The sequence below is a fragment of the Cnephaeus nilssonii genome, assembly GCF_951640355.1.
Source record: "Cnephaeus nilssonii genome assembly, chromosome: 7".
Taxonomy (NCBI): domain Eukaryota; kingdom Metazoa; phylum Chordata; class Mammalia; order Chiroptera; family Vespertilionidae; genus Cnephaeus; species Cnephaeus nilssonii.
In genome coordinates this window covers 49,226,887-49,252,943 of record NC_137078.1, presented here as the reverse complement: position 1 = coordinate 49,252,943, position 26,057 = coordinate 49,226,887, and the positions used below count along the sequence as shown (strand labels likewise).

Below are 26,057 nucleotides of genomic sequence, written 5' to 3'. Positions count from 1 at the left end.
AAGGTTACATTTGGTCCTGACTGGAGTGAGGCAGCAAGCCATGGAAGTATTTGAGCTAAAAGTATTACAAGTAGAGGGAAAAATCAATATTACTATCATTATTACCACACTTACTATAAAAAGACCTTCATTAAATCAGAAGCAATATGAAGTGGAAGGAACATAGACTTTGTAAGTTAAAGATTCTAAATTCAAGTTTTAGCTCTGGGACATATCAACTGTATGATATGAGAAAAGTGACTTGACTTTTCAGAATTTTACTTACATAGAAATTGTAGTTAATAAGACTTATAGGGTTATTGTGCAGATTAAATGACAACTGTTAAAACATTCTTGGCACATAACAAATTATCTGTTTATGACTTTTTTCAGTTTTACAGCTTTTAAGCAATCCAGTGTTAAATTATCTTTCTTACCAATTTTTATTCAAAGTAGTATATACTTTTTGCTCTACAACTTCATGCTGTTTTTCTCTTTTTAAAAATTCCATTATTAACTTTTCTTTATTTTAAATAAATTAAATTCACCTCATGAAGATACCACTTCATAGATTTGATAGATGGAATAGATGTTTTCATTTTTCCTCAACTAGCACATTATAAGGATTTTCTCTTAATTATGATGGAGTATGCCAGGCTGGTTGTAAGCCTGTGTGATGATGTTGCTGTAGAATAAAATTACTAGAAGGAAGATACTCTTATGTTTATTTTTTATTATGTTTCTTAACATATTCAGTTAAATTTAATGTGAGCATGCTCTAAGAAGAGATACAGGAATATATTATAATTCACTTAAGACAGATAATCATTCTTTTTTTATAAATAAGAAAACTTTAATTCTAGAAAACATAAAAATAAACTTTATATAATATTTAAGCTATGTACACACATGTGTTTAAGAAACCAGTTTTGGGTAAGTGCATGAAACTTAAACTTTATTTTGAAATTAAAATTTATTTTTAGAATGTAAATTTCACTACAGTCCAAAGGAAATACTTCAATGAAACAAAAGGATTAGAGTACATTGAACAGTTATGCATAGCAGAATTCAGCACGGTCCTGATGGAGGTTCAGTCCAAGTAAGTTATGACTTAAAGAAAGTCATAAATGTTTAGTGTGAGTTCTACAAGGACAAGGTCTTTTGTCTGTTTTGTTCTCTGCTATATTCCTATTACCTAGAAAAGTGCCTGGCTTATTTTTTAAAATATTTTAAAAATTATTGATTGATTGATTGATTTTTAGAGAGAGAGGAAGGGAGAGAGGGAGAGAGAAAAACACATCAATATGGGAGTGCAACACCTATTGGCTGCCTCCTGCATGCCCCCTACCAGCGATTGAGGCTGTAACCTAGGCATGTGCCCTAACCAGGAATTGAACCAGCAACTTTTTGGTGCATGGGACAGTGCATGCACCAACTTAACTACACTGGCCAGGGCAAAAAGTGCCTGGCTTATAATACAACTGAGGAATTATTAAAATAGTAAAATAGTTAACTAAAATTTATACACAAGGCATATCTTGCTAACTTAATTTATATAGAATCTCTCCAAATTAGTCATAATCTATTGCCCTAATGGTTGCTGCTTACTTTATTTTGAAGTGAAAAGCTCAATATTAATTTAGTAAACTAGAAATGTGATTAAAGTTCTGTTCCTGTTACTTCATAACTTTATTCCTAAAAGATTCAGCATGAGACAGGGAATGATATTTTTGGAAAGGATATTTCTTAGAACATGCTAAGTAGATAATGTGACCTCTTGTTTACTCAGTTAATCACAATGACTACTCGCACTGAGTCATAATGTACTTTCCTATATGTTGGGACCTCCTGACTTTACCTTCAAAGCTTAGACTCTTTCAACATTATTTAAATACTTAGAATGGCACATAAAAAATTTGACACAAATTATCATTGAATGTTGACTTCTAATGTGATTTATTGGCATTTAATATCCCTTAAGTGTCAGACTTCAGAAGATTGTCCATTTTTATCATGGTTTATGTTTTAGAGGTAATTTACATTGTTTTAAAAAAATCAGGAACACTTAGTGTACTTTTTTACTTTGAATTTGAGCAGTGCTATGCAAATATTTATAATTTTTCTAGTATTAAGTTGAAATACATGTTTCACTTATAGCAATTTTTTTTATTCTAAAGATTTATAATGATGTATCATGGGTCACCTTACAGGTATTACTGCCTTGCAGCTGTGGCAGCTTTATTAAAATATGTTGAATTTATTCAAAATTCAGTTTATGCACCAAAATCCCTGAAGATTTGTTTCCAAGGTAGTGAACAGACAGCCATGATAGATTCATCTTCAGCCCAAAATCTTGAATTACTAGTTAATAATCAGGACTCGAGGTAAGATCACCCACTTTTTTTTTATATAAAATGTATCAGCATATTTTACTATGTCATATTTTTTATGTATAGTTTACATTTTAAAAAATTGATTGATGGAGAATAATTGCATTGTTGCTCAACTGTTCAGATGTTTCACCAAAATCAGGTTTTTAAAAGATACTTGTGGAGATGGCATAAGCCACTGCCTGTGTGCTGCCCTGGGGCTGCCTGGGGCCATCTGAAATAAGCTACAAAATGATCTGCAGATGGCTGTTACTTGTGCTGGGCTTGGAGCTGCCCTGGAGAGGCCAAGCTACAAAGCAAGGCTGGCTGCTGCTAGTGCCAGGCCTGGGGCCACTTAATGAGAGGTATGGGGCACACTGAGGCCAGATGATGCTGTTTTGAGAGATTTTAGGAAAGTCTGAAGCATGAGCCAAGACAAGCTGTTCAAATTGAAAAGCCACTGGAAACACCTTGGGTGGGCCCCCAAGTTGGGTGGGGCAGGATCTCAGGGAATCCCAGTGTAGGGAGAATAGTGCAAGCCAGGTTGATGGAAACTCAGATATGGTGCCTGCCTGCCAGCTTTGTGGAGGGGACATTGTATCTCAGAAAAGGAACAGTGGCCTCTGCCAGCACTTCTCTGCCCTTTGAGCTCTCGCTCTGATGCCAGACAATTCATTTTCTGTCCGCATGTCCCTGGTGCCTTTTCAGCTGTTGCTCTGGCACTGGAGCCCAGAGGGAGCGAGTCCAAGTAAGTCCATGCATGGGCCGTTTAAGAGGAACTGCCTGGAACTCCAGCATCTTTTCATCTCACTCAGCTACAATCCCCTCTAGTTTTTGCTTTTTAAAAAAAATAAATATATTTTAATTGATTTTAGAGAGAAAGGGAAAGGGAGAGAAAGAGAGAGAAACATCAGTGGATGAGAGAGAATCATTGATTAGCTGTCTCCTGCATGTCCCACACTGGGGATCTGATCTCTTGATTCATAGGATGATGCTGAGCCACACAGGTCAGGCCCTGATAGTTTTTACAGTTATTGGGACTTCTCTTCCTGGCACTGGAATCCTGATCTCTGGGGCCTGGTGTGGGGCTGGGACCTCTCGCTCCTCAGGGGGGATCTCTTCAGCTGAGATATCCCTCCCAATTATCCACCAAACGTGGGTTTGGGATTAGCCTGGTCTGCGTCTCCACCCCTCCTACTAGTCTCATGTGGCTTCTTCTTTATATCCTAAGTTGTAGGACTTCCATTCTGCTAGATTTCAGGATGTTCTGAATGATGGTTGTTTTGTAGGTTAGTTGTAGTTTTGATGTGGTGGTGGGAGGATGCAAATACCATATTTACCTACGCCTGCCATCTTGACTGGAAGTCTGTGTTTTATTTTTTGTTTGTTTTTAACAGTTTCTGTACCTGAATTTTTTTTTCTCTTTCATTTGTAATTCTCTAACTTCTTAAGTTAGAATGAAGTGATTATATTAAATACTCATTTTATTAATGTAAAAGATTTTCCCCACCTGAGGGTGAATTAATATTATTATTTGTTTTTCGTCACAGAAAAAAATTATATCCTTATTATATCAAACAGAGAGGCCTGGTGCATGGATTCATGAATGGGTGGGGTCAGCCCATCCCAAACAGGGCTGATCGGGCCAGGCCAGCAGGGGGGAGTGGCCAATGGTGGTTGGTGGGCTGGCCCCGCCCCCTGTCAGACTCCCAGTCGAATTCCTGGTGGAGGAGACAATTTGCATATTAGCCTCTTATTATATAGGATTACTATTGATATCTTGCAATTACTAATGGAATGTCATGGATTAGAACATTTTATTTTATTTTTCAAATTTATTTTTATTGATTTCAGAGAGGAAGGGAGAAGAAGAGAGAGAGATAGAAACATCAATGATGAGAGAGAATCATTGATCAACTGATTCCTGCACACCCCCTACTGGGGATTGAGCAACCCAGGCAACCTGGGCAAGTGCCCTTGACTGGAATAGAGCCTGGGACCCTTCAGTCTGCAGGCTGACACTCTATCCACTGAGCCAAACCGGCTAGGGCTGGATTAAAACATTTTATATTAGTCTGAATATGATAAATTATCTATGAAAAAATTGTTAAATGTAAGAAGATACAGTAGATTCTTATTAATCAACATATGGTTCATTGACTGACAGCATACTTGGGAAGCTTATTCAAAATGTAGTTTCTTAGGTCTCATGCCTGTCCTGAATCAGAATACACATGTGATTTGTATGCATGTTAACATTTGAGATTCACTACTATAGATTATAGGATTAGTTACAAATTTAAATTGCAATTTTCTTATATTTGTCTTTTGTATACTTAATGAAAATTTTCAAACTTGTGTTTTCAAAGGAATAATCACACTCTCTTTGGTGTTCTAAATTACACTAAGACTCCTGGAGGGAGTAGAAGACTTCGTTCTAATATATTAGAACCTCTAGTTGATATTGAAACCATTAACATGAGGTTAGATTGTGTTCAAGAACTACTTCAAGATGAGGAACTCTTCTTTGGACTTCAGTCAGGTAAATGAATATCCTCTAAGTTTATAAATAGAAATTATTGGAAAGATACATTGTCTTCTTATAAGGACACCAGTCAGATTAAAGCCCACCCTAATGACTTTATCTTAACTTGATTACATCTGCAAAGATTTAATTTTCAAATAAGGACACATTCACAGATATGGGGATTTAGGACTTTAAAATATCTTATTGAAGGGACAAAATCTAACCCATAACATGAGGTAAGAGAATTGTCCATGGCACCTGGCTATTTGCTCACTGGCATGGCAGTGCAATGTTCTTAAACCTACAGGTGGAAGGACATTTTGTATGCCTTGTTCCTAGTCCAGTTCCTGTTTTCTAGGAACTTGGTCTGTCTTTCATACCCTCATTTTCCAACCACCCTCCTGGTGTACTGGTAGTGTAAACTGAAGTGGCACATGAAAATCTGGAAGGCATTTACAGCCTGAACAATTTTTCCTCATTCCAATTCCAAATACATTTAAATTTGTATAGTTCCTTAAAAATTCTGGCATTATATTGGCTGTGACTGTGCACTTCTAATGTTGTTGAATATATTCACTTTTTCTATATATTCCAGTGTATTTAGTAAAACTTTGGGAAAGGTACAAAGAAGCCATTTTTAACTGGTAACCCTTTTCTTGTTCACAGCAACATCTTGTTGGCCTATCTATACCTGGCATTCCGTGTAATACATAAGTGCCAGGAATATTGAAGTCATTTAATCATGTAATGTTAGTCAAGCTCCAACCATTCTATGTTTCCTATATTGTGACAGTTTATAATTTATTGTAACATGTAAAAAGTGGGGGAACACGAACATAGAGCAGGGTGGGAGAGTAATTTTTATAGTTTATTAAAATATGAGAATCTGAAACTTACTTTAAAAGACCCCGTATTACTTTATTATAGGTATTTTATAGGCATTAGAGATAAAAAGATAAGGAAGATTAAGTTATAAGTTTCTGTTCTCAAGGATCTTAAATTCATGTTAGGGAAACAGACCTCCAAATATGTGATGCAGTGTGGTAAATGCAATCATAATTGAGTATTTTATGGAAACACAGAGGAAGAAACTGGGATAACGATAGAATCCATATGGAATTCACGAAGACAATATTTCAGCTCTGTCTTAAGCAAATGAGTAGGACTTTGACAACAGGAGAATCCTAGAAATGATATTCAAGACAAAGGGAGCATGCCTATGCAAGGTTTATTAATGTACATGGGGTAACCAAAATATGTTTAGATGTGGTAGCAGGGATAAAGATCTGGTAGGAGTCCTATTGGCTGTGATCTTAAACACTCATTACTTTCTAAGGTACACTTATTTTTCTGGGAAGTTGGGAAAGGTAGAGTTATACTTACATTGATATAAAAGAGCTTGCTATATTTAAGATATGGCCAGTACTTATTTATGATTTGAAGCATTGGGGAATAGCAGGAAATGAGCACTGGGGCTAGCTTATGAAGGACTTTTCTATAATACTAAGACATTGGGATTTTATTATGCAGGACATAGGGAGCTGACAGTTCTAAACTGAGAGAGTAATATGAGCAAAACTTTATTTTAGAAACATTATTCTGGTTGTTGTGATAGATTTGGGGAAAGGAAGAAGGAAGAGACTGAAAAAGAGAAAGGCCAATCTAAGGACTTTAAGAGTCTAGTGGAATCACATGTAAAATGTCATAATTGAACAGTATAAGAGTAGTATAAGTAATATACTGAGCCTATATACTCTAATTTTTAAAAACAGTTCAAACAAAAAAAACACAGTTCAAACATAATTAATTTACGGTAGAAGTGGTAAATTAGAAAAGGGCACAGTGCTAGAAGTAGGCACACTGAAAATAATCACAAGACTTGGTGGTTTGAACAGGAAGTGAGTGACATAAAAAAGTTTTTTTTTTTTTTAGATATGTTTTTATTGATTTTTTTAGAGAAAGAGGAAGGGAGAGTGATAGAGAGATAGAAACAACAACCTGGGGATATTGAAAAGAGATAGATTATAATTATCTATACATTTATTTTTATAGAATACTTCAAACTGAAAAATGAATTGAGAAGAATAAAATAACAGTTTTAAACTCTGGGATGTTCAGGATACTTTACACACGTTATCTCACTTAATCCTCACAGCAACCCTAGGAGGTAGATGTCATTGTCCACATTTAAAAGATGGAAGTTAGGTAACTTCTGGAAGATTACATGATTAGTGGTCCAACTATTCTTTTAAACTAATCTTTTTAAGTATTAGCAAGAAAAGTTAGAGATCCGAAAGGTGGGAAGAAAATTATGAGAAGCAACATCTAAAAGTTAGAGAAGTAGAGTTTCATGAAGGAAGGGGTGATCAACAGTGTCAAATTTGGAAGACAGATTGTGAGTAATCAAAATTAAGAATTGACTATTTATTATTTTATTCCTGGCACATGTAAGATATATAAAGACAACTAAAACAAGTAATATTTGTAGATAGAATGGTTCTAGTTTATTATTTGAGAATACACAGTCTATATTTTAAACTAGCAAAGTTCAAATGCTCATATTTTTTTGTTTGTTTTAGTTATAGCAAGATTCCTTGATACCGAGCAGCTTCTTTCTGTTTTAGTCCAAATTCCAAAGCAAGACACGGTATGTTTATATATACATTATAGGTTATATTATTATTATACATTGTGATAAAACTTGTCTTAATGTAATATAACAATTGGACATTATTAAAATGTTTTGGAAAAGTGCTTCATTATTAATATCTAGGTTTTTTAAGGCCTTTAAAAGCAAAAACTTGTGACTAAACTAAATGTCCTCTGAAAATCTCCAGTGTGGAATTGCTTGCCTAAGATGAGTTATTATATTTCCCCTTAAGGATATTGATTTTAGAAAATGCAGTTTTCTAATCATAAGTATTTACTGAGAAGAATAATGCTTAAAATTTTTTGTTTGAATTAACCCAAATGTCCTTTCTTTCTTTTTTTAAAAAAAATATATTTTTATTGATTTCAGAGAGGAAGGGAGAGGGAGAGAGAAAAAACATCAAAGATGAGAAAGAATCATTGATCAGCTGCCTCCTGCATGCCCCCTACTGGGGATTGAGCCCGTAACCTGGGCATGTGCCCTTGACCAGAATTGAACCCGAGACCCTCCAGTCTGCAGGCTGACACTCTATCCACTGAGCCAAACCGGCTAGGGCCCACATGTCTTTTCTTTCTATAAAATGTTTCTGACCATACTATTTTTTTAAAAAATATATTTCTTTATTGATTTCAGAGAGAAAGGGAGAGGGAGAGAGAGATAGAAACATCAATGATGAGAGAGAATCATTGATTGGCTGCCGTCTGCACGCCCCCTACTGGGGATCGAGCCCACAATGCGGGCATGTGCCCTTGGCCAGAATAGAACCTGGGACCCTTCAGTCTGCAAGCTGATGCTCTATCCACTGAGCCAAACTGGCTAGGGCTGACCATACTATTTAATGTATTAGGAAGTTTTGTGTTTCTCATTACAAACATCTAAAATTCTTTCTTTAATATTTGAAAATGTCAATATTAAACCAAAATTTTCAATTTTTATCTAAGTTTCTTTGCTTCATTTTGAATAACTTTTAATTTTTCTCAATTGATTTCAGACTGCCATATATGAATATTTGTAGTGTATGGTTCCTTTTTACATTAATTCAACAAGTGATTTTATTTTATTTATTTATTTATTTTAATATATTTTATTGATTTTTTACAGAGAGGAAGGGAGAGGGATAGAGTTAGAAACATCAATGAGAGAGAAACATCGATCAGCTGCCTCCTGCACACCCCCCACTGGGGTTGTGCCCGCAACCAAGGTACATGCCCTTGACCGGAATCGAACCTGGGACCTTTCAGTCTGCAGGCTGACGCTCTATCCACTGAGCCAAACCGGTTTTGGCAAGTGATTTTATTTTACCAAACATTGTGATAAGTGCTAGGGATACTATAAGAAGTAAGTTTCTACACCAAAGGAATTAATGATCCAGTGTGAGATTTAGGTTAAAAAAAAGGCAATTACGGCATAGTATATCAAGAACTATTAGACATCTGATATTTTACCCTACTTGCAAACTAACAAGTTAGCCTAACACAGTCTCATAGATGCTGACAGAAGACATGAGAGTCCTGGGTCAGGTAGAAAGGACTTGCTTGAGTACTCATGACTAGCAGTAGCCAGAGTATCAGCATTTTCTTGCACTATACACATAGAAAACTGCACAAAACAAAATTCAGTGCTCATTGATTTATCACAAAGTGAATATCCATGTAATGACTACTCAGGTAAAGAGATAGATACTGTCATTACTTCAAAAATGCCCTTTCTGCTCCTTCCCATCTTATTTTCTACCTCTTTCAAAAATCCCTCAAATTTTCTTTATAATTTAATTTTGCCTATTTTAAATCTTTACATACTAGTATAATCATCCAATTTTTATTTTTTATATCTGGATTCTTTTAGTCAATATTATGTTTGTGAGATTTAATCATGTTGCATGTAGATATAGCTCATTTATTTCTATTGTGAAATAATATTTCATTGTATGAATATGCCATTACTCCTTTCAATGTTGTTTGACTTTTTGAGTTGTTGACAGTTTTTGGCAATTAGAAATAATTCTGGTAAACAATATCTACCTGTTTTTTAAATACAATTGTTTACACACTTTTACTGGGTTCATAGTTAGGAGTGGAATTTTGGGGTCATGGAGGATGTATATCTTCAACTTCAGGAGATAATGACAAAATATTTGCCAAAATGTTTTTCACAGTCATTGCACAATTTATATTCTCAGCAGTGTATGAAAATTCTCATTGTTCTTTAACAAAATGTGATATTGTCAGTTTAAAAATCTTAGGCATAGTAATTAGTAAATAATGATATTTTATTGTGGTTTTAATTTACATTTTCCTATTACTGAAGATGAACACCCTTTCATATGTACATAGACCACTTGAATACTTACTTTTGTGAAAGTCTTATTCAAGTCTCTTGCTCATTTTCCTCTAGGGTTGTTTATCTTCTTTTGTGACTTGTAGAATTTCTTTTTATATTTTAGACTAGTGGCCCAGTGCATGAAATTTGTGCACATTAAAAGGGGATTAATTAGAGGAAATATTTTAATATTGATATTTGCCCTTTCTCTATAATAGAAGTGTCAGAGATGAAAGAAAATTAGTAAAATGTATATGAAAATCTTTCTCCTGTCAGAGTCTGGGGCACACCACAGGACCCAGAGTCAAGTCTCCGCCCACCCACATGCGCCTCAAAATCACTCAAGACCCAGACCCGGCCGGCCCCCCCATTGGGCTAGATCCAGACCCGGCTGGTCCCACCCTTGTCAAGTTCCGCCAGGCGGGGGGCACAGCCTCAGGTCCCCTGGCCTGGCACGAGGGCGAGGGGTATGACCTGAGGTCCCCCAGCCTGGGCCGGGGCAGGGGGTGTGGCCTGAGGTCCCCCATCAAGCCCCTCCATGCAGGGGGTGCAGCTTCAGGTCCCCAGTCAAGCCCCACCAGGAGGGGGGTGCAGCCTCAGGTCCCCCATCAAGCCCTGCTGGGCGGGGGGCATGGCCTGAGGTCCCCTGGCCTGGGGTGAGGGGAGCAGCCTGAGGTCCCCTGGCCCAGCACTGGGGCAGGGAGGGGCACACCTTGAGGTCCCCTCTCAAGCTCCACCGGGTGGGGGGTGTGGCCTGAGGTCCCCTGTCAAGCCCTGCCGGCCAGGGGACATAGCCTGAGGTCCCCCGGCCTGGCACCAGGGTGGGGAGGGGGGCAGCCTGAGGTCCCCTGTCAAGCCCCACTGGGCAGGGGGCATGGCCTGAGGTCCCCCGGCCTGGGGTGATGGGAGCAACCTGAGGTTCCCCCGGCCCAGCACTGGGACCGGGGGGCACACCTTGAGGTCCCCCATCAAGCCCTGCCAAGCAGGGGGCGCGGCCTGAGGTCCCATGTCAAGCCCCGCCAGGCGGGGGGCGTGGCTTCAGGTCCCCCAGCCAGGCTCTGGGGCGGGGGGGTGCGGCCTGAGGTTCCCTGTCAAGCCCCACGGGGGTGGGGGGGCCACAGCCTCAGGTCCCTGCTGATTGCTCGTTAAGGCTCGTTATGGGAACTCAGCCTCTGCTGTGGGTGCAGCCATCTTGTGTTACTGAAACCCTGCCTCTGCTGTGGGAGCTTCCATCTTTGTGGCGGAGTGATGGTCAATTTGCATTTCCCCTCTTTATTATATAGATATGAGCCCTTTATTGGTTCTTTGTTGCAAATATCTTTCCCCACTTTTTAGTTTGCTTTTCCCACTCAATATTGTGGTATAGATGCTATTGGTGTACTACCCACAACCCCTTGGCATTCACTTTTGTACAAGGAAGACTTTTTATTGCAAGTAGCTGAAACTTACTGCCTGAGGACTTTCTCTGGCTGCAGGAGAGAGTAGGGTTGTTGCTCTGGCAATAGGTCATAACCAATACTGATCAGGAGTAGGTGAATAAATATTCCATTTTTCTTACCTGTGGAGATAGCTTCTGAAGCTTACCTTATACCATCTCTGACAGGTCTGAGCCATAGTACCATGCAGCAGTAACTGGATCATCAAGGCAGCCTCTTGTGCTGTCCTCCCCTTCCCTTCTTTCTTCTGCTTACTGAAATTATTTTTCAAATACATTATTTGCCCTCAAATTCTAGTTTCTCAAACTTGGCTTTTGGAGAACTGGTCCTGTGTCAGTGGTATCTTTTGATGAATAGAAGTTCTTTTTTTTTTTTTTTTAATATATTTTATTGATTTTTTACAGAGAGGAAGAGAGAGGGATAGAGAGCCAGAAACACCGATGAGAGAGAAACATTGATCAGCTGCCTCTTGCACAATACCTACTGGGGATGTGCCCGCAACCAAGGTACATGCCTTGACCGGAATCGAACCCAGGACCCTTGAGTCCGCAGGCCCACGCTCTATCCACTGAGCCAAACCGGTTTCGGCTAGAAGTTCTTAATTTAAATGTAGTCTAGTTGGTGTTTTTTCCTTTGTAGTTAGTGTTCATTGTATCCTGCTTAAGAAGTTTTTATCTAACCCAATGTTTTGATTGCACCCATTGGATTTTAATTTATGGAGGTGACTGAGTGATTATATGGTGAGGCTGTCATTAAAAGAAGATTTTTATTACTTGGTATTCCTGAGAAGAGGGAGCATGCCACACAAGATCACATGGGAAAGTGTTAGGGTTGGTCAGGAATCAAAAGGAGTGAGGGGAAAACATTGCAAAAATCTTTATTATAATGGGAAGTTGTTAGGTGGAAGAATTCCCTATTGGGTAGAATGCAAAACACAGATGTTGGAGTTTGTGGTTAGAGGCCTTGTAATATGATTTTTGTGCATCCATAAAAGCCAAGACCATAGGGGAGATGTAAACAACTTTGGCCATTGTTAGGCCCTGTGATGAATGGATGCCAAGTCATTAATTATGAAATTTATAAAAACTGATTCAAACAAACAGGTAATGAAGATATTCTTCTTTGTTATATTCCTGATGTTTTATTGCTTTTTTAATATTTAGATTTACAATCTGCTTGGGATTGATTTTTGTATGTGGTATGAGGAAAGGACCACATTTCATTTTTCCTCCTATAGATTCATAATTGTATTGACACCATTTATGGAAAAGACTGTCCTTTCTCCCACCTTTGTTATAAATCAAGTACTCAAAATTTATTGGGTTTATTTCTAGTCTCTATTTGGTTTCATTGGTCTCTGTCAGTCTTTATGCCAATACCAGTTTCTTAGTTACTCTAACTATTAGAAATTGATTTTTGTTAGATTTAATTCTTTTACATTGTTCTTATACAAGGGTGTTTTGGCTATTTTTGGAAGATGTTTTCCTTTGGTGATAGTAATAATAATTGTCTTGTGTTTGATAAATTTTATTTATTTTTAATCTTCCAGTTAGTTTCAGAGATCCATTATAAGAGAGCATGAGATAACTTGTTTTAGGGCCACAAACCTACATTTTGGTATTTCTTTTAAATTGACCCATCCTATGACAGAACAGTTCAGGTATTGTGTGTACAATGGGGACAAAAGTCAGAAGGTTTCAAAAAGAAACAGTGCCATATTAATTACTACTATATCTTAATAGTAAATATCTAAAGTTTTTGTCAGAATTGGTAAAGTAGTCCATCCACGAGAACTTTCTCATTTCCCCAGGTTTAGTATCACTTTAGAGATTGTACTATGATTTAACTTGTAAAATGTTTATTTATAAAATTTAAGATGCTGGTGTTGCTTTATTTTGAAAAACTAAGTCATATGGGCCACTGGAATTATGAAAATTATTTTTGAACAAATAGGAACCAATAAGGGAAATTTGTGTTGTTTTGTAATTATCTGGGTTGTTTGGATTCAGCTTTTCAAATATCATCTATCCAGAAATACTCTTTTTGCCTTTTTCAATTAATACTTTTGCTCAGAATTGAACTGTATTTCTCATCACTACTATGGGTTAAGGTGGATCAAGGAGCTTAAATAGAAATGAAAATTGGGTACAATGATGTGAACTCTTTTTCATTGCCAGACTTTCAGGAGACTAGTGTGTTAGTCTTACTATGATGGATCAGTAATTTCTAAACAATGTTTAGGCTGGCAGGTATCTTGGCTTGATTGATATATACAAAGTATATGAAATAAGATAAGCATAGAATGTTTTAGAGGAAAACACATTTTTTTGAAAAACACATTTTTGTATTAAATATTTATAGTATTCACATTTGGATTTTTATTTTAACAGGTTAATGCAGCTGAATCAAAGATAACAAATTTAATATACCTAAAACATACCTTAGAACTTGTGGATCCTTTAAAGGTAATTTATGTGTGTGTGTGTATTGTACAAAACTTGTCTAGTAATCTGTATTTTTAAACTTTTTGTCTTGCAGAAATTTCAAACTCAGAGAAAATTGCAAGAATAGTATAACTAATTCCCATATTCTCTATCTTTACAAGCACAACACATACACATATTATTACTATTATTATTTTTTTAATTTCAGATCTGCTGTTTCTTTTGTCTCTTTTTTATGTTTTTATTTTTATTTTTAAATTTTTATTTATTTCAGAGAGGACAGGAGAGGGAGAGAGAGAGAGAAAAACAACAATGATGAGAGAGAATCATTGATCGGCTGCCTCTTGCATGCCCCCTACTTAGGATGTAGCCTTTAACACGGGCATGTGCCCTTGATTGGAATTGAACCTGGGACCCTTCAATCCACAAGCTGACACTCTATCCACTGAGCTAAAACAGCTAGGGCCTTACTATTATTATTTTTACTGAATTATTTGAGAACAAGTTATAGTACCTAAATACTAAAGTGTTTATCTCCTAAGAACAAATATGTTCCTTTTCCCAAAACCATATGATTATAAAATTCAGGATATGTAGCATTAATAGACTGCTGTTATATAATCTATGGCCCATATTAAACATTTTCCAGTTGTTCTAATAATGTTCTTTATGTATTCCATCTCCCCCCCCCCCACCCCCTGCCCCAGTTACAGGGTCTATTCAGGATCATGCATTATATTTAATGTTAGGATTTTATATACTCCTTTAAATTGAAAAGTTTCTCAGCATTTCTTTGTTATGATATTGACATTTTGAAGAGTAAGGGTCAGTTGTTTTATAAGATATTCTTCAATTTGTCTGATTATTTATTCATGGTTAAATTCAGCTTATGCATATTTGGCAGTAATACTCTATAAAAATGTATCTTTCTCATGTTGATGTCATTTCCCTATTCTTTTTAAAGTTATAAGTAATGTTTGAAGAAATACTTTGAGACTGTAAATATCCCTTTTCTCATCAGACTCTCACTCATTGATTTTAGTATTTATTGCAACTTTTTTTTTTAAATCCTCACCCGAGGTAATTTTTCCATTGATTTTTAGAAAGAGTAGAAGGGAGGGGAAGAGACAGAGAGAGAAACATCAATGTGAGAGAGATACATCAATTGGTTGCCTGCTGCATGTGCCCCGCCCAGGGATCCAGCCTGTAAACGAGGTACATGCCCTTGATTGGAATCGAACTGGGGACCCTTTAGTCTGCAGGGTGGCACTCTATCCACTGAGCCAAACCGGCTAGGATGCAACTCTTACCTGAAGTAATTGCTACTCTGTTGTTCACAAAATGGTGATTTTCTTATCAATTTTTAAATACTATACTGTGTAAAATATTTTTAAAATGAAAGTGGCAAAGTGAACTTTTTTAAAAGAAAGAATAATGAAAAATATGGAACAATTTTTTTAGAGTTCATTCTTGTAAATAAAATATAATAAAAGCAATTTGGCAAAATATTTCAAAATCATTGTCATCTTTCTTAGAATGAAAGTGGTATAGTAATAAATCTTCTCCCCAAATTGACAGATTTGATTAAACAAATTTCAAATTTTGTTATTTCAAAGGCAAAGTAAAAGCCAAAGAACTTCAGGAAAAATTTATAGCGAAGGAAAGACAAAAGTATTAATTTCTCTCATCATAAAAGTTGTGTAATTTTTAAAGAAAATACTGGAATGACAGTAGAAATAAGGAAAATGACTCCAAAATGGAAATCAAAGTGCAACTTACTGCTACTGAGAGAACAGTGAGACAGGAACTACATAGCTGGCAGGAATACAGATTGAACATATTTTACAGGAAATTTTTGAAATTGCTTTTTTATCCTGTAATACCACATCTAGAAATCTGTCTGAAATAACTCTTAAGAAATGTTGACCAAGATTTATGCCTAGTGATGGTAATTGCAGCATTATTTATATTAGAAATTATAAGTAACCTAGAACTCCAATAACTAGGGGAAGAGACAACTTGCTTCCTTCAGGGTGGAATATATATTAGGAATTACTTAAAATTATTACTATAAAAGTATTTTAATGCTTATATAGTATTAAGTGGAGGAGAAAAGGAACATGCAATGATTTTTTTTAAAGAAGTGACAGGCAATGGAGGCCACTTATTGGCCCTATGCTCTTAATATGGAAAACGGGAAAGATACCATCTGTCCTCACCTACATATCTAAAATATGTTTTATGAGTATATAAGTGAGAAGATGAAGCAAGAAAGTACTTGGTAAGCTGTAAAGTATTGAACAAATGTAAGATGCTATGTGTGAATAATGTCATAATTCATTATCCTTAACTATCTTTATTTTATTATTTAATAGATTGCTCTGAAGAACTGTAATACACCTTTATTAAGAGCTTACTATGGTTCCTTGGAAGATAAAAGGTCTTTGTCATTCAACTGTTAATCAAATATCAGATTATTACTTTCTTCCTGATTGTCACTGATTTTTAAGAACTCTATATTTTGTAGAATAATTACTTGAGCTTTAGTTAATAGATCCTTTAAACTATTCTTCAAAATTCTAACTACACATTTTATCTTGTAAATACCAATAAGTAGGGCAACATCATGTTAATGGACAATTAGAATAGCATTAAAAATCATACACAATTTTAATATTTTTTTTTAGCCATTCTCTTATGGAAAGACTTACAAATATAAAAATATTAGAGGGCTGGTGCATGAAATTTGTGCACGCGAGAGTTCCCTCAGCCCAGCCTGACCCTCTCCAATCTGGGACCCCTCGGGGGATGTCCTAAATCAGCAGTCAGACATCCCTCTCACAATCCTGGACTGCTGGCTCCTTATCACTCACTTGCCTGCCTGCCTGGTCACCCCTAACTGCGCCCCCCCCCCCGGCCTGATTGCCCCTCACTGCCTCTGCGTGCTGGCCTGATTGCCCCTAACTGCCCCCCCTGCTGGCCTGGTCACCCCTAATTCCCCCTCTGCTGGCCAGGTTGCCCCAACTTCCCCCTCCCTGCCAGCCTGGTCAACCCTAACTGCCCCCCCTGCTGGCCTGGACACCCCTTACTGCCCACCTGCTGGCCTTGTTGCTCCCTACTGCCCCCTTGCTGGCTGGTCGCCCCCAACTGCACCCCCCTACTGGCCTGGTTGCCCCTAACTGCCCCCACCCCGCTGGCCTGGTTTCCTCTTACTTCCCCCCCCCCCCTGCTGGCCTGGTTGCCCCCAACTACCTCCCTTTGCTGGCCTGGTTGTCCCTAACTGTCCCCCCTCTGCCGGCCTGGTTGTCCCCAACTGCCCCTCCTGCCGGCTTGGTCGCCCCTCATGGCACCCCCGCCAGCCTGGTCACCCCATGCAGTCTGCTGTTCAGTTGTTTGGTCATCCCTCAATAACCCCTCTGCTACCCTGGTCATAGACAGCCATCTTGTGAGGGCGTGACGGTCAATTTGCATATTACCTCTTTATTATATAGGATATTTTCTCTTTTGTTAAATCATGAAGGGCCTAATATAACCAAAAATAGTAGACATGAATACTGAATAAGATCTAAATACAATTTAATTTTAATATTGTTTATAGCAGTAGCACCTTGGTTCTTTACCAAAAAGACTTGATACTTAAGAACTGTTATTTCATTGATTTAAGATTCAGATCTTATGTAAGCCTACAAATTGGGGTTCATAATACAACTGAATTAATTACAAATAAAATGCAGAACAGAATAAGCAAAATGTTAGACTTCTGGTTTGCATAATCACTGTACTTAATCACTTACATACTGTCTCACAATATATGTTTAGTCTCCCTTGCCCCCATTAAGTGTGAGGACCATATGTTAATCCTTCTTTGAATCTCTGCACCTAACAAAGTGCTTAATACATAGTATAAGTAAATGTTTATTGAATCAATGAATATGAAGCCAGAAATTTTTTAACAGTTGTTCCAGGGTACATTTTATATTCATGAGCACAGTCAGTATGTATAATTTGGGAGATCTGTTTACTAGCAGTTGTAGAATCACTCTCGGTAGCCTTATATTATTTTAAGAATCTAGTCCAACAAAGTAGTTTAAAATTGACATAGTCAAACTTCTAACTTATGTAAATTTAAATATATATTGCTTAATTGTTTATTTTCAACAGTGATTTAAGATAATATAATATTTGTTATCATTAACAATGACTCAAATTATGAATTATAACTATTTTGCTTATTGCCTGTAATATTCTTTTTTTAGGTTTGGAATCATACTTGAAAAGATTAAAACAGTAATTAATGATGATGCAAGGTACATGAAAGGATGCTTGAACATGAGGACTCAAAAGTGCTATGCAGTGAGGTCTAATATAAATGAATTTCTCGACATAGCTAGAAGAACATATACCGAGATTGTAGATGACATAGCAGGTAATTTAATTATGCATATTTTTTTGTTTTTTAGAAAGAAAAACTTTTAGATATGCTATGCTTTTTTGCTGGTGATAACCTGCTGTGAATACTTTTAACTTATTTTTTTTTTGTTATCAAACAAGTAAGGTTAACACATATTACCATTTAAGGAATATTTTTAAAAATAAAGATTACAAAGTGTTATGTCTATTTTTTTCTCCAAAGTTAAATATAGAAGTACCTTTATAGAACATAGAAACTGCAGGCTATCAATATTAAAGGGTTTCAGTGGAGGAAGAGAGATCATTTTTATGTAGAAGAGGATGCATTTGAGCCAGTACAGTAATTTAACAAATACAGGGGTGAGGTGAGCAAAAGTCGATTTACAGTTGTGAGTACATAAAACAGAAACATTGTACAGAAACATGTTTATGAGAGGGACACATCAATTGTCTAACACTGGCCAGGGCTGAAATATTTTGTTTTATAAAATATGTTTTATAGAGGGTATTTCTTATTGAGAAGTAATTATTGCAATAATTTATGTGTGCTCTTTTAAAAAAATAGAATGAATAAAAAACTAGTATTCCTAAAGGACTTGTATGCATGCATATAAGCATAACCAATGGACACAGACACCAGGGGGGTGAGGGCATGAACGGGAGTGGGGTGGGGGAGCAATGGGAGGATAAGGACACATGTAATACCTTAATCAATAATTTTTTAAAAAAAACTAATATTCCTAGTAAAGGGAGTATAAAATAGTCTTAGTTTTATTTTATTTTAATTTTTACAATTTTTTTTTTTACTTTCAAAATACCCATCAAAATGACTAGCTTTGCTCTACAATTTTTAAAAGAAAATACTTAACCAGATATTTTAGACATTAAAAATATTTAGAGTTTAAAAGTATAACAAGACCTTCCTATTTATATGTAAAATAAAAAGTGGATGTGATATTTTTAAACAGAAAAAATAATTTCTCATTAAAATTTATTTGTTTTGTTTTTATTTTTTTCTGGTCACTAGGAATGATATCGCAGCTAGCAGAAAAATATAGTCTTCCTTTAAGGACAAGTTTTAGCTCTGCTAGAGGATTTTTCATTCAGATGACTATAGATTGTGCAGCCCTACCCAATGATCAACTTCCTTCAGAGTTTATTAAGGTACACTCTAGAGCTTGGTTAGGAGATTATTGTTTCTGATTTTTCAGGATTACATTTACATATTTTCAGGCACTCCTTGAGTTTTACCAAATTTACTAATGTTCTGTATATTGCCTCTCCTATTCCTACCTACCCATCTAACAGCTATACTAATCTAAGAGTGATTTATGAGCAATTTTTTTTTTTTTTTAGAGAAATACCAAGCAGTGCTTCCCACAGTTCTAGGAGCTTGGTAAAAATGGTAAAAAAAGAAAATGAAGATAGTCCAAAAGATATTTATGATCAAAGAAATTTAGAAAATACTGTACCATCTCATTTTAGGTAGTTTTGCAGTGCACATTTGCCTATTAACATTTTAAAAGGACTGAAGTAGAGAAATATACTTAACTTGTTTTAATCCAATATTGCCAAATTTTGGACCAGGGAAACATTTTTTCTTATATAAATACTAGTAGTCCATTTGCAGGAAGAATCCTGCAAGCGGCCGCTGCAGCCGCGTGCGCTGCCGCAGCCGCGTACACTGCCACCGCTGCCATTGTGGCTGCCACGCCTGCACCCACGCGCCGCTGCCACGCCTGCACCCACGTGCCGCTGCCACCCGGCCTGCTCTGCTCCGCCCCGCCCGGGCTTTCCCTCTGGCAGCCACCTTGCTTTCCATTTTTCCTCCCTCTTCCTTCTAAGTTGTCTTCAGTCTTCACTCCTCCCTCCCTCAGTGTATGCAAATTAACCGCCATCTTTGTTGGATAATTTACATACTCGCCCTGATTGGCTGGTGGGCATGGCTTTGACTGGTGGGCGTGGCTTGGGCATGGCAAAGGTGCGGTCAATTTGCATATCACCCTTTTATTAGGTAGGATTAACTCCTCCATAATATACCATTTAGGGGACATCTAACCTACTATAATCTTTGCTTTCTCTGCTCCAAGGGAGTCCCTTTTGACAAAAACAAACCATTTAAATTTCAGGGTTTTAAAATATATACTGTATTACCAAGTAATGTGGATGGATGAAGTGAAGAATGGATTGAGACTTGGTAATGGGATTAGAGATTGAGTGACGTTCAGTTATTTGGCAAGGCCTAAAACAAGCGTCAGAGATGGAGTGAGGACTACTGATATGTATCCTGCATATTACTTGATAATAAGACTTTGAAATAAACATTTTTACACAGTTATTTTAAGACTTATAAAAAAAGTCATGTCAATGGACTAAGTTAAAAAATTCTGTTTTAACCTTAGATGTGATCTTTCCTCATTCGCAAACATTATTTGGTACTTTCTCTAAGAAACTATATCTGAAAAATTAAAATGACTAACCTAAATATCTGTATTTTTATTGTTTAAGATCTGTATGCTTTATTTTATAGGAGTGTACATCTATCTTGACTTTTGTTTTTTAATTTTCTGACAGATCTCTAAAGTGAAAAATTCTTATAGCTTTACATCAGCAGATTTAATTAAAATGAATGAAAGATGCCAAGAGTCTTTGAGAGAAATCTATCATATGACTTATATGTAAGAGCATTTGAAATTTTGAATATTGAATTAAATTGCTTTCATTTGAGTCACTATAATAAATTTCATTAATTTACTTTTTATCTGATTGCAAAATAAATGGTAAAGAAAGAACATTTGCTGGACAAACAAACTTTGTTATTGTGATCGGGATTAGTGAGTCTCACAGAAGCCTTAGGGCAAATTTAATTGCCAAATAACCTTATTACTACTGATACTTCCACCATAATATAGAACTTGGCACATCCTGGTCTTATTTGGGGTTTTATTCAGTTTACTATGTTATATAATTTCCACTTTGCATGCTTTACTATTTATACAGCAACATCACAGAAGTGTCAGTCTCTTGCTGTTCATAAAACAGTAGCAATTTAGCTAGAAATAAGAAATAGGATGTTTAGAATTGGTGAGCTGAGGTGATAAAGAGAAATATTGGGCTTTCCAAACAATTTCAGGGCAGAGACCACAGAGATTACATGATGCAGTACATTTTGGGAATATATTTTTCCTGGTAAGGGAAAAACTTTTATATTATGTCACAATTATGTTAACTCTACCACATAAAAGCTTAAATAATTATGCTGTTAAAGTGTATGTATGTGTGAGAGAGAGAATATATGGGTGAGAGAAAATACATGACAGATTTTATGGAGAATTTAACATATACAAAATCACAAAATTATTAGCAGATGGAATATGTTGAAATATAGTGAACACTTAACCTATATAAAATATTTTTATTAATAAAAGTTTACTTCATTAAGATTTAATAAAAAGCAGTCATTTAAAAAACATGGTGCTCACACACCAGAAGATGGTTTCTTTGCTACTAAGTAGCTATGACCTTGAGCATGAGCTTCAATTTCCTCATGTCTATAATGAGAAAGTAGACTTATCTTTAGTGTATAGCTCAAATGTGAATGTTATTTTACCTGAGGCAATGAATTTAATATTGTTTTACAATTTCATAGTATGCCCCTCTTTAAAAAGAATGACTTATCTTACCAAATGTGTACTTTCAGGATAGTGTGCAAACTGCTTAGTGAAATTTATGAACATATTCATTGTTTATATAAATTGTCTGACACTGTGTCAATGCTGGATATGCTACTGTCATTTGCTCATGCCTGCACTCTTTCTGACTACGGTAAGTTATTTTCTATGGAATAAGTATGTTGCATACTGAAATTTCTATTCCATTCAAGAGATCCTATATAATAAAAGCCTAGTATGCTAAGTGTCCAGTTGTCCAGTTGGCCATTCAACCAATCAAAGTGTAATATGCTAATGATATGCTAAGGCCGCTCAACTGCTTGCTATGACGTGCATTGACCATCAGGGGGCAGACACTCCTACCTGTAGGTTAGTTTGCTGCTGGGGTCTGGCTGATTGGGACTGAGCGAGATGGGTCAGACATGCCCTGGAGTCCTCCCGTGGTTCCTTCCCGGCTGGCCAACCTGGTGGTCAGTGGCTCAGCCACAAGCCGGGCTGACGGCAGGTGCATGCAGTGGCCTGCCTCTGCGGCAGTGCTAAGGATGTCCAACTGATGGCGTAGGACTGCTCCCAGTCGGACATCCCCTGAGGGCTCCCAGACTGCGAGAGGGTGCAGGCTGGGCTGAAGGACCCCCCTCCCAATTGCACGAATATTGTGCACCGGGCCTCTACTTTTATATAACAACTAGAGGCCCAATGTACGAAATTTGTGCAAGAGTAGGCCTTCCTTCCCGCGGCTGCCGGCACTGGCTTCCCTCTGGCACCTGGGACCCGGGCTTCCCTCACAGCCCTGGCTTCATCTGGAAGGTTGTCTGGAAGGATGTCGAGTCTAATTAGCATATTATGCTTTTATTATTATAGATTATGAACATTTTGCATTTTTACCTGAAATATAGTCTCTTGCTGATGATCCTAGACTCGCTCAAAACAGAGCAAGTGAAATTGCCCTTAAAATTTCTTTTATAAGTCAGAAATTATTTACTGAGAAATTGACAAATCAGAAAGAAAAAAGTGCAATAAATTTTAAAGGTTCCCTAAATAAGAAAGACTACATAGCTGTTTCCTTGGTGAAAATGATAATGACCCAAATTTATAAAGTTTCAATTTGAAGACTCATTAAAAGCAGTGTGACTAATACTAATAGACATGAGAGAAATGAATCTCCAAAGTGAACATTTTCTAAACTAGCTCCTTAGATGTGAGCTTCCCAGGATCAGGAATTATATCATTTATTTTTGTATAGGCCTTGAATATAAATGTTAAGTTTTTTCCTGTTAAATGAATACTTCAAGTTATCCCTTTGAAATTTCTTATTTAATTCATCAGCAATAGCCATACTCCAGTATACAAATTTGCAGAACTAGTATGTGATAATTAAGGTTGAATAATTATGAATTTAACAACAGTAATATTAAAATTTTCCCTATAATTAGCAGTAACATTTCCAAAATATTATGCTTATTTATTTCTGTGATGAGAAATAAATACCTTATAAAGATTTTTTTTCATATTTCCATGTTTTTATGGAAATATTAACTTTTTAAATTGTTATTTTATAGGCCCGAATTTTTCAATCTTTTGTATTTACTTTTGGGTCAAAGATTTACCTTAGGGATAAGCTAATCTTAAATACTAGTTTTCTTAACTGTTAAAATACTTGATCTTGCTTCATTTTAATTTGAGAGGGACCATCTTGAATAATGAATTTTTGGTGTAAAAAATATTTTGAAATAATTAAAAATATTTTTTCTAACCAACTTCAATTTCATAAGGAATGCTTTCAAGTTTATCCCTGTGTTTCATCTAGAGGAATGTAACATTTTATATCTCTCTGACCTTCTTCCTTCTCCCTTTACCACAAAATGTTTCTATAAATTAACAATATATTTTATTATGTTTTCTCTAGCCTTTGAGATTTCATTTTAGATACAATTTTTATAAGGGTTTGGACATAAAATTATTTTTATATTTGGTTTTACTCTATATTTATACCTCATTTAAAAAGCTAAGTATGCCAGATTTGAAATAATGCTTAAGGTGGGGGTTAAGTAATGTACAATTTTGTAGTACCAGTAATTGATTGTTACTTTAAAACTACCATCTGACTAGTTGAGTCTTCTTAATATATACAAATCTGCAAATGTCATGAACTCTTTTGGAGCCTAGGATGACAGGAAACTAAATCCTAGAGTTCATTGGAAGTGAATAAAAGTGATGGTGTTTAGAGTGTGTCAGTTATAATTTAGATGGAGATTTTATATATATATATATATATATATATATATATATATATATATATCATATATATATCATCTGGTGTTTAGAGTGTGTCAATTATAATTTAGATGGAGATTTTATATATATATTTAAATTATATATATATCATATATATATCATTTGTATATATATATATTTAAATTATATATATATATACACACACACACATATATATATGTGTGTGTGTGTGTGTGTGTGTATATATACATATATGTGTGTGTGTGTGTGTGTGTGTGTGTGTGTGTGTATATATATATATATATATATATATATATATACACACACACACACTTTGGGATAAAATAATACCTTAATGTTACTATTCAGAATTGACCCTAGTAAAATTACTAAGGTGTCATAGTATGTGCTTATCACATAATTTTAAAATATAAATATAAACTATTCTTTCAAAAACTATTCTATTTTTTTTCTTTAGTTCGGCCAGAGTTTACTGATACTTTAGCAATCAAACAAGGATGGCATCCCATTCTTGAAAGAATATCTGTGGATAAACCTGTTGCCAACAATACCTATATTACAGAAGGGAGTAATTTTTTGATCATTACTGGACCAAATATGAGTGGGAAATCCACATATTTAAAACAGATTGCACTTTGTCAGATTATGGCCCAGATTGGTAAGTTATGTCTTATTTTATAGTTACCATTTCTGCTTCCCATTTTTAATATTTTGTGCCTGATATTTTAGATCCAGGTGCCTAATTAACCCAAGAACAGCTGGAGTAGATTTTCTTACCTAAAAGTTTATATAGTAGTGTGCAGTATGTAGAACATAACTTTTAGGATTTGGTATTTATTAAGCTTCATCCAGTTTTGGATTGGATTATACTAAAAAATTTGTGGAATAAAACAGAAGTAGAGACTTCCTTACTATAACTATTCATATTGAATCAATTATTGCTAAAATGAATAATTTAATTATTAAAAACAAACTTTGTTGTGAGAAAATGTAAAATAAGTAGGATAAGCTACTGCCTTTAATAACACATATAAGATTTTCCCAAAGTTATAACATTGGTCAGATAAGCATTTCCCTTATTTAATTTAAGGGGTACCAATTGCTTGTCCACAACAATTGATATATTACACACACGTGTACACACATGCATATAAATGGCTGTCACTGGCCCAACATTGTCACATATTTCTTGGTGTAGAGCCAGTTTTCCTCTTGTCTCTGAAAAATGAGTTTCCTTGAGATTATATGAATCAGAGAGAGATGATTGGTTCTCAACCAGGGGTGATTTGGTTTCCCTTCCTCCTGTTATTTGGCAATATCTGGAGACATTTTTGGTTTCACAACTGAGGGGACTGTAGAGTCCAGGGATGCTGCTAAACATCCTACAATGCACAGGACAGCTTCCCTCCCCACATCCCCTCCACAAACACAAGAAAGATTTATCCAGCCCAAGATGTTAGTAAGTGCTGCAGTTGAGAAACCCTGGTCTAAAGTAATAATTATAAGGGCAACACAGCAATAATAATATTGATGATACAATGCAAATTTACCCTTACTGAGAAAGAAAATTGGAGATGAATGAATGAGGTAATGGTAAATATTTTATTGAGTTTATGGTTTTAGTGGAATTAAAAGAACATCTTAACCAACTTGCCTTTCCTTATAAGAATACAGATTCATATGTAACATCACCCTACTTGTATTTGAGTAGTTATGAGAAGCTCTGTCTTTTAAAAAACAGACTATCCAATTATTGGGCAGCACTAATTGTTAGAGCATTAATTATATTGAATTGAAATTTGACTTACATAGCTTCTACTCATTGGTCCTAATTCTTATCTTCTATGCATCACAGAATAGTCTGTCATAATAACTAATCAAATATTTGAAGAAAATTATTGTACTTCTCTTGTCACTATCTTAAACCTCTGAAATACCTAAAAGGTATTTGTGTGTGTGTGTGTGTGTGTGTGTGTGTGTGTGTGTGTGTGTATAA

General features: G+C 35.9%; 1 protein-coding gene across 1 annotated transcript in view; it reads left to right on the top strand.

The window, feature by feature from the left end:
* The window catches only part of MSH4 (mutS homolog 4), a gene marked incomplete at both ends in the record, with an annotated part of 61,918 nt that overhangs the window by 13,538 nt on the left and 22,323 nt on the right, over positions 1–26,057 (top strand). Inside the window, 11 exons of the mRNA XM_079777823.1 lie at positions 963–1,078; positions 2,190–2,363; positions 4,718–4,890; positions 7,455–7,522; positions 13,671–13,745; positions 16,100–16,164; positions 17,981–18,150; positions 19,162–19,298; positions 20,709–20,812; positions 21,835–21,959; positions 24,519–24,719. Of these exons, the coding sequence (XP_079633949.1) occupies positions 963–1,078; positions 2,190–2,363; positions 4,718–4,890; positions 7,455–7,522; positions 13,671–13,745; positions 16,100–16,164; positions 17,981–18,150; positions 19,162–19,298; positions 20,709–20,812; positions 21,835–21,959; positions 24,519–24,719 (1,408 nt within the window). The remainder of the gene's footprint in view (positions 1–962; positions 1,079–2,189; positions 2,364–4,717; positions 4,891–7,454; positions 7,523–13,670; positions 13,746–16,099; positions 16,165–17,980; positions 18,151–19,161; positions 19,299–20,708; positions 20,813–21,834; positions 21,960–24,518; positions 24,720–26,057) is intronic.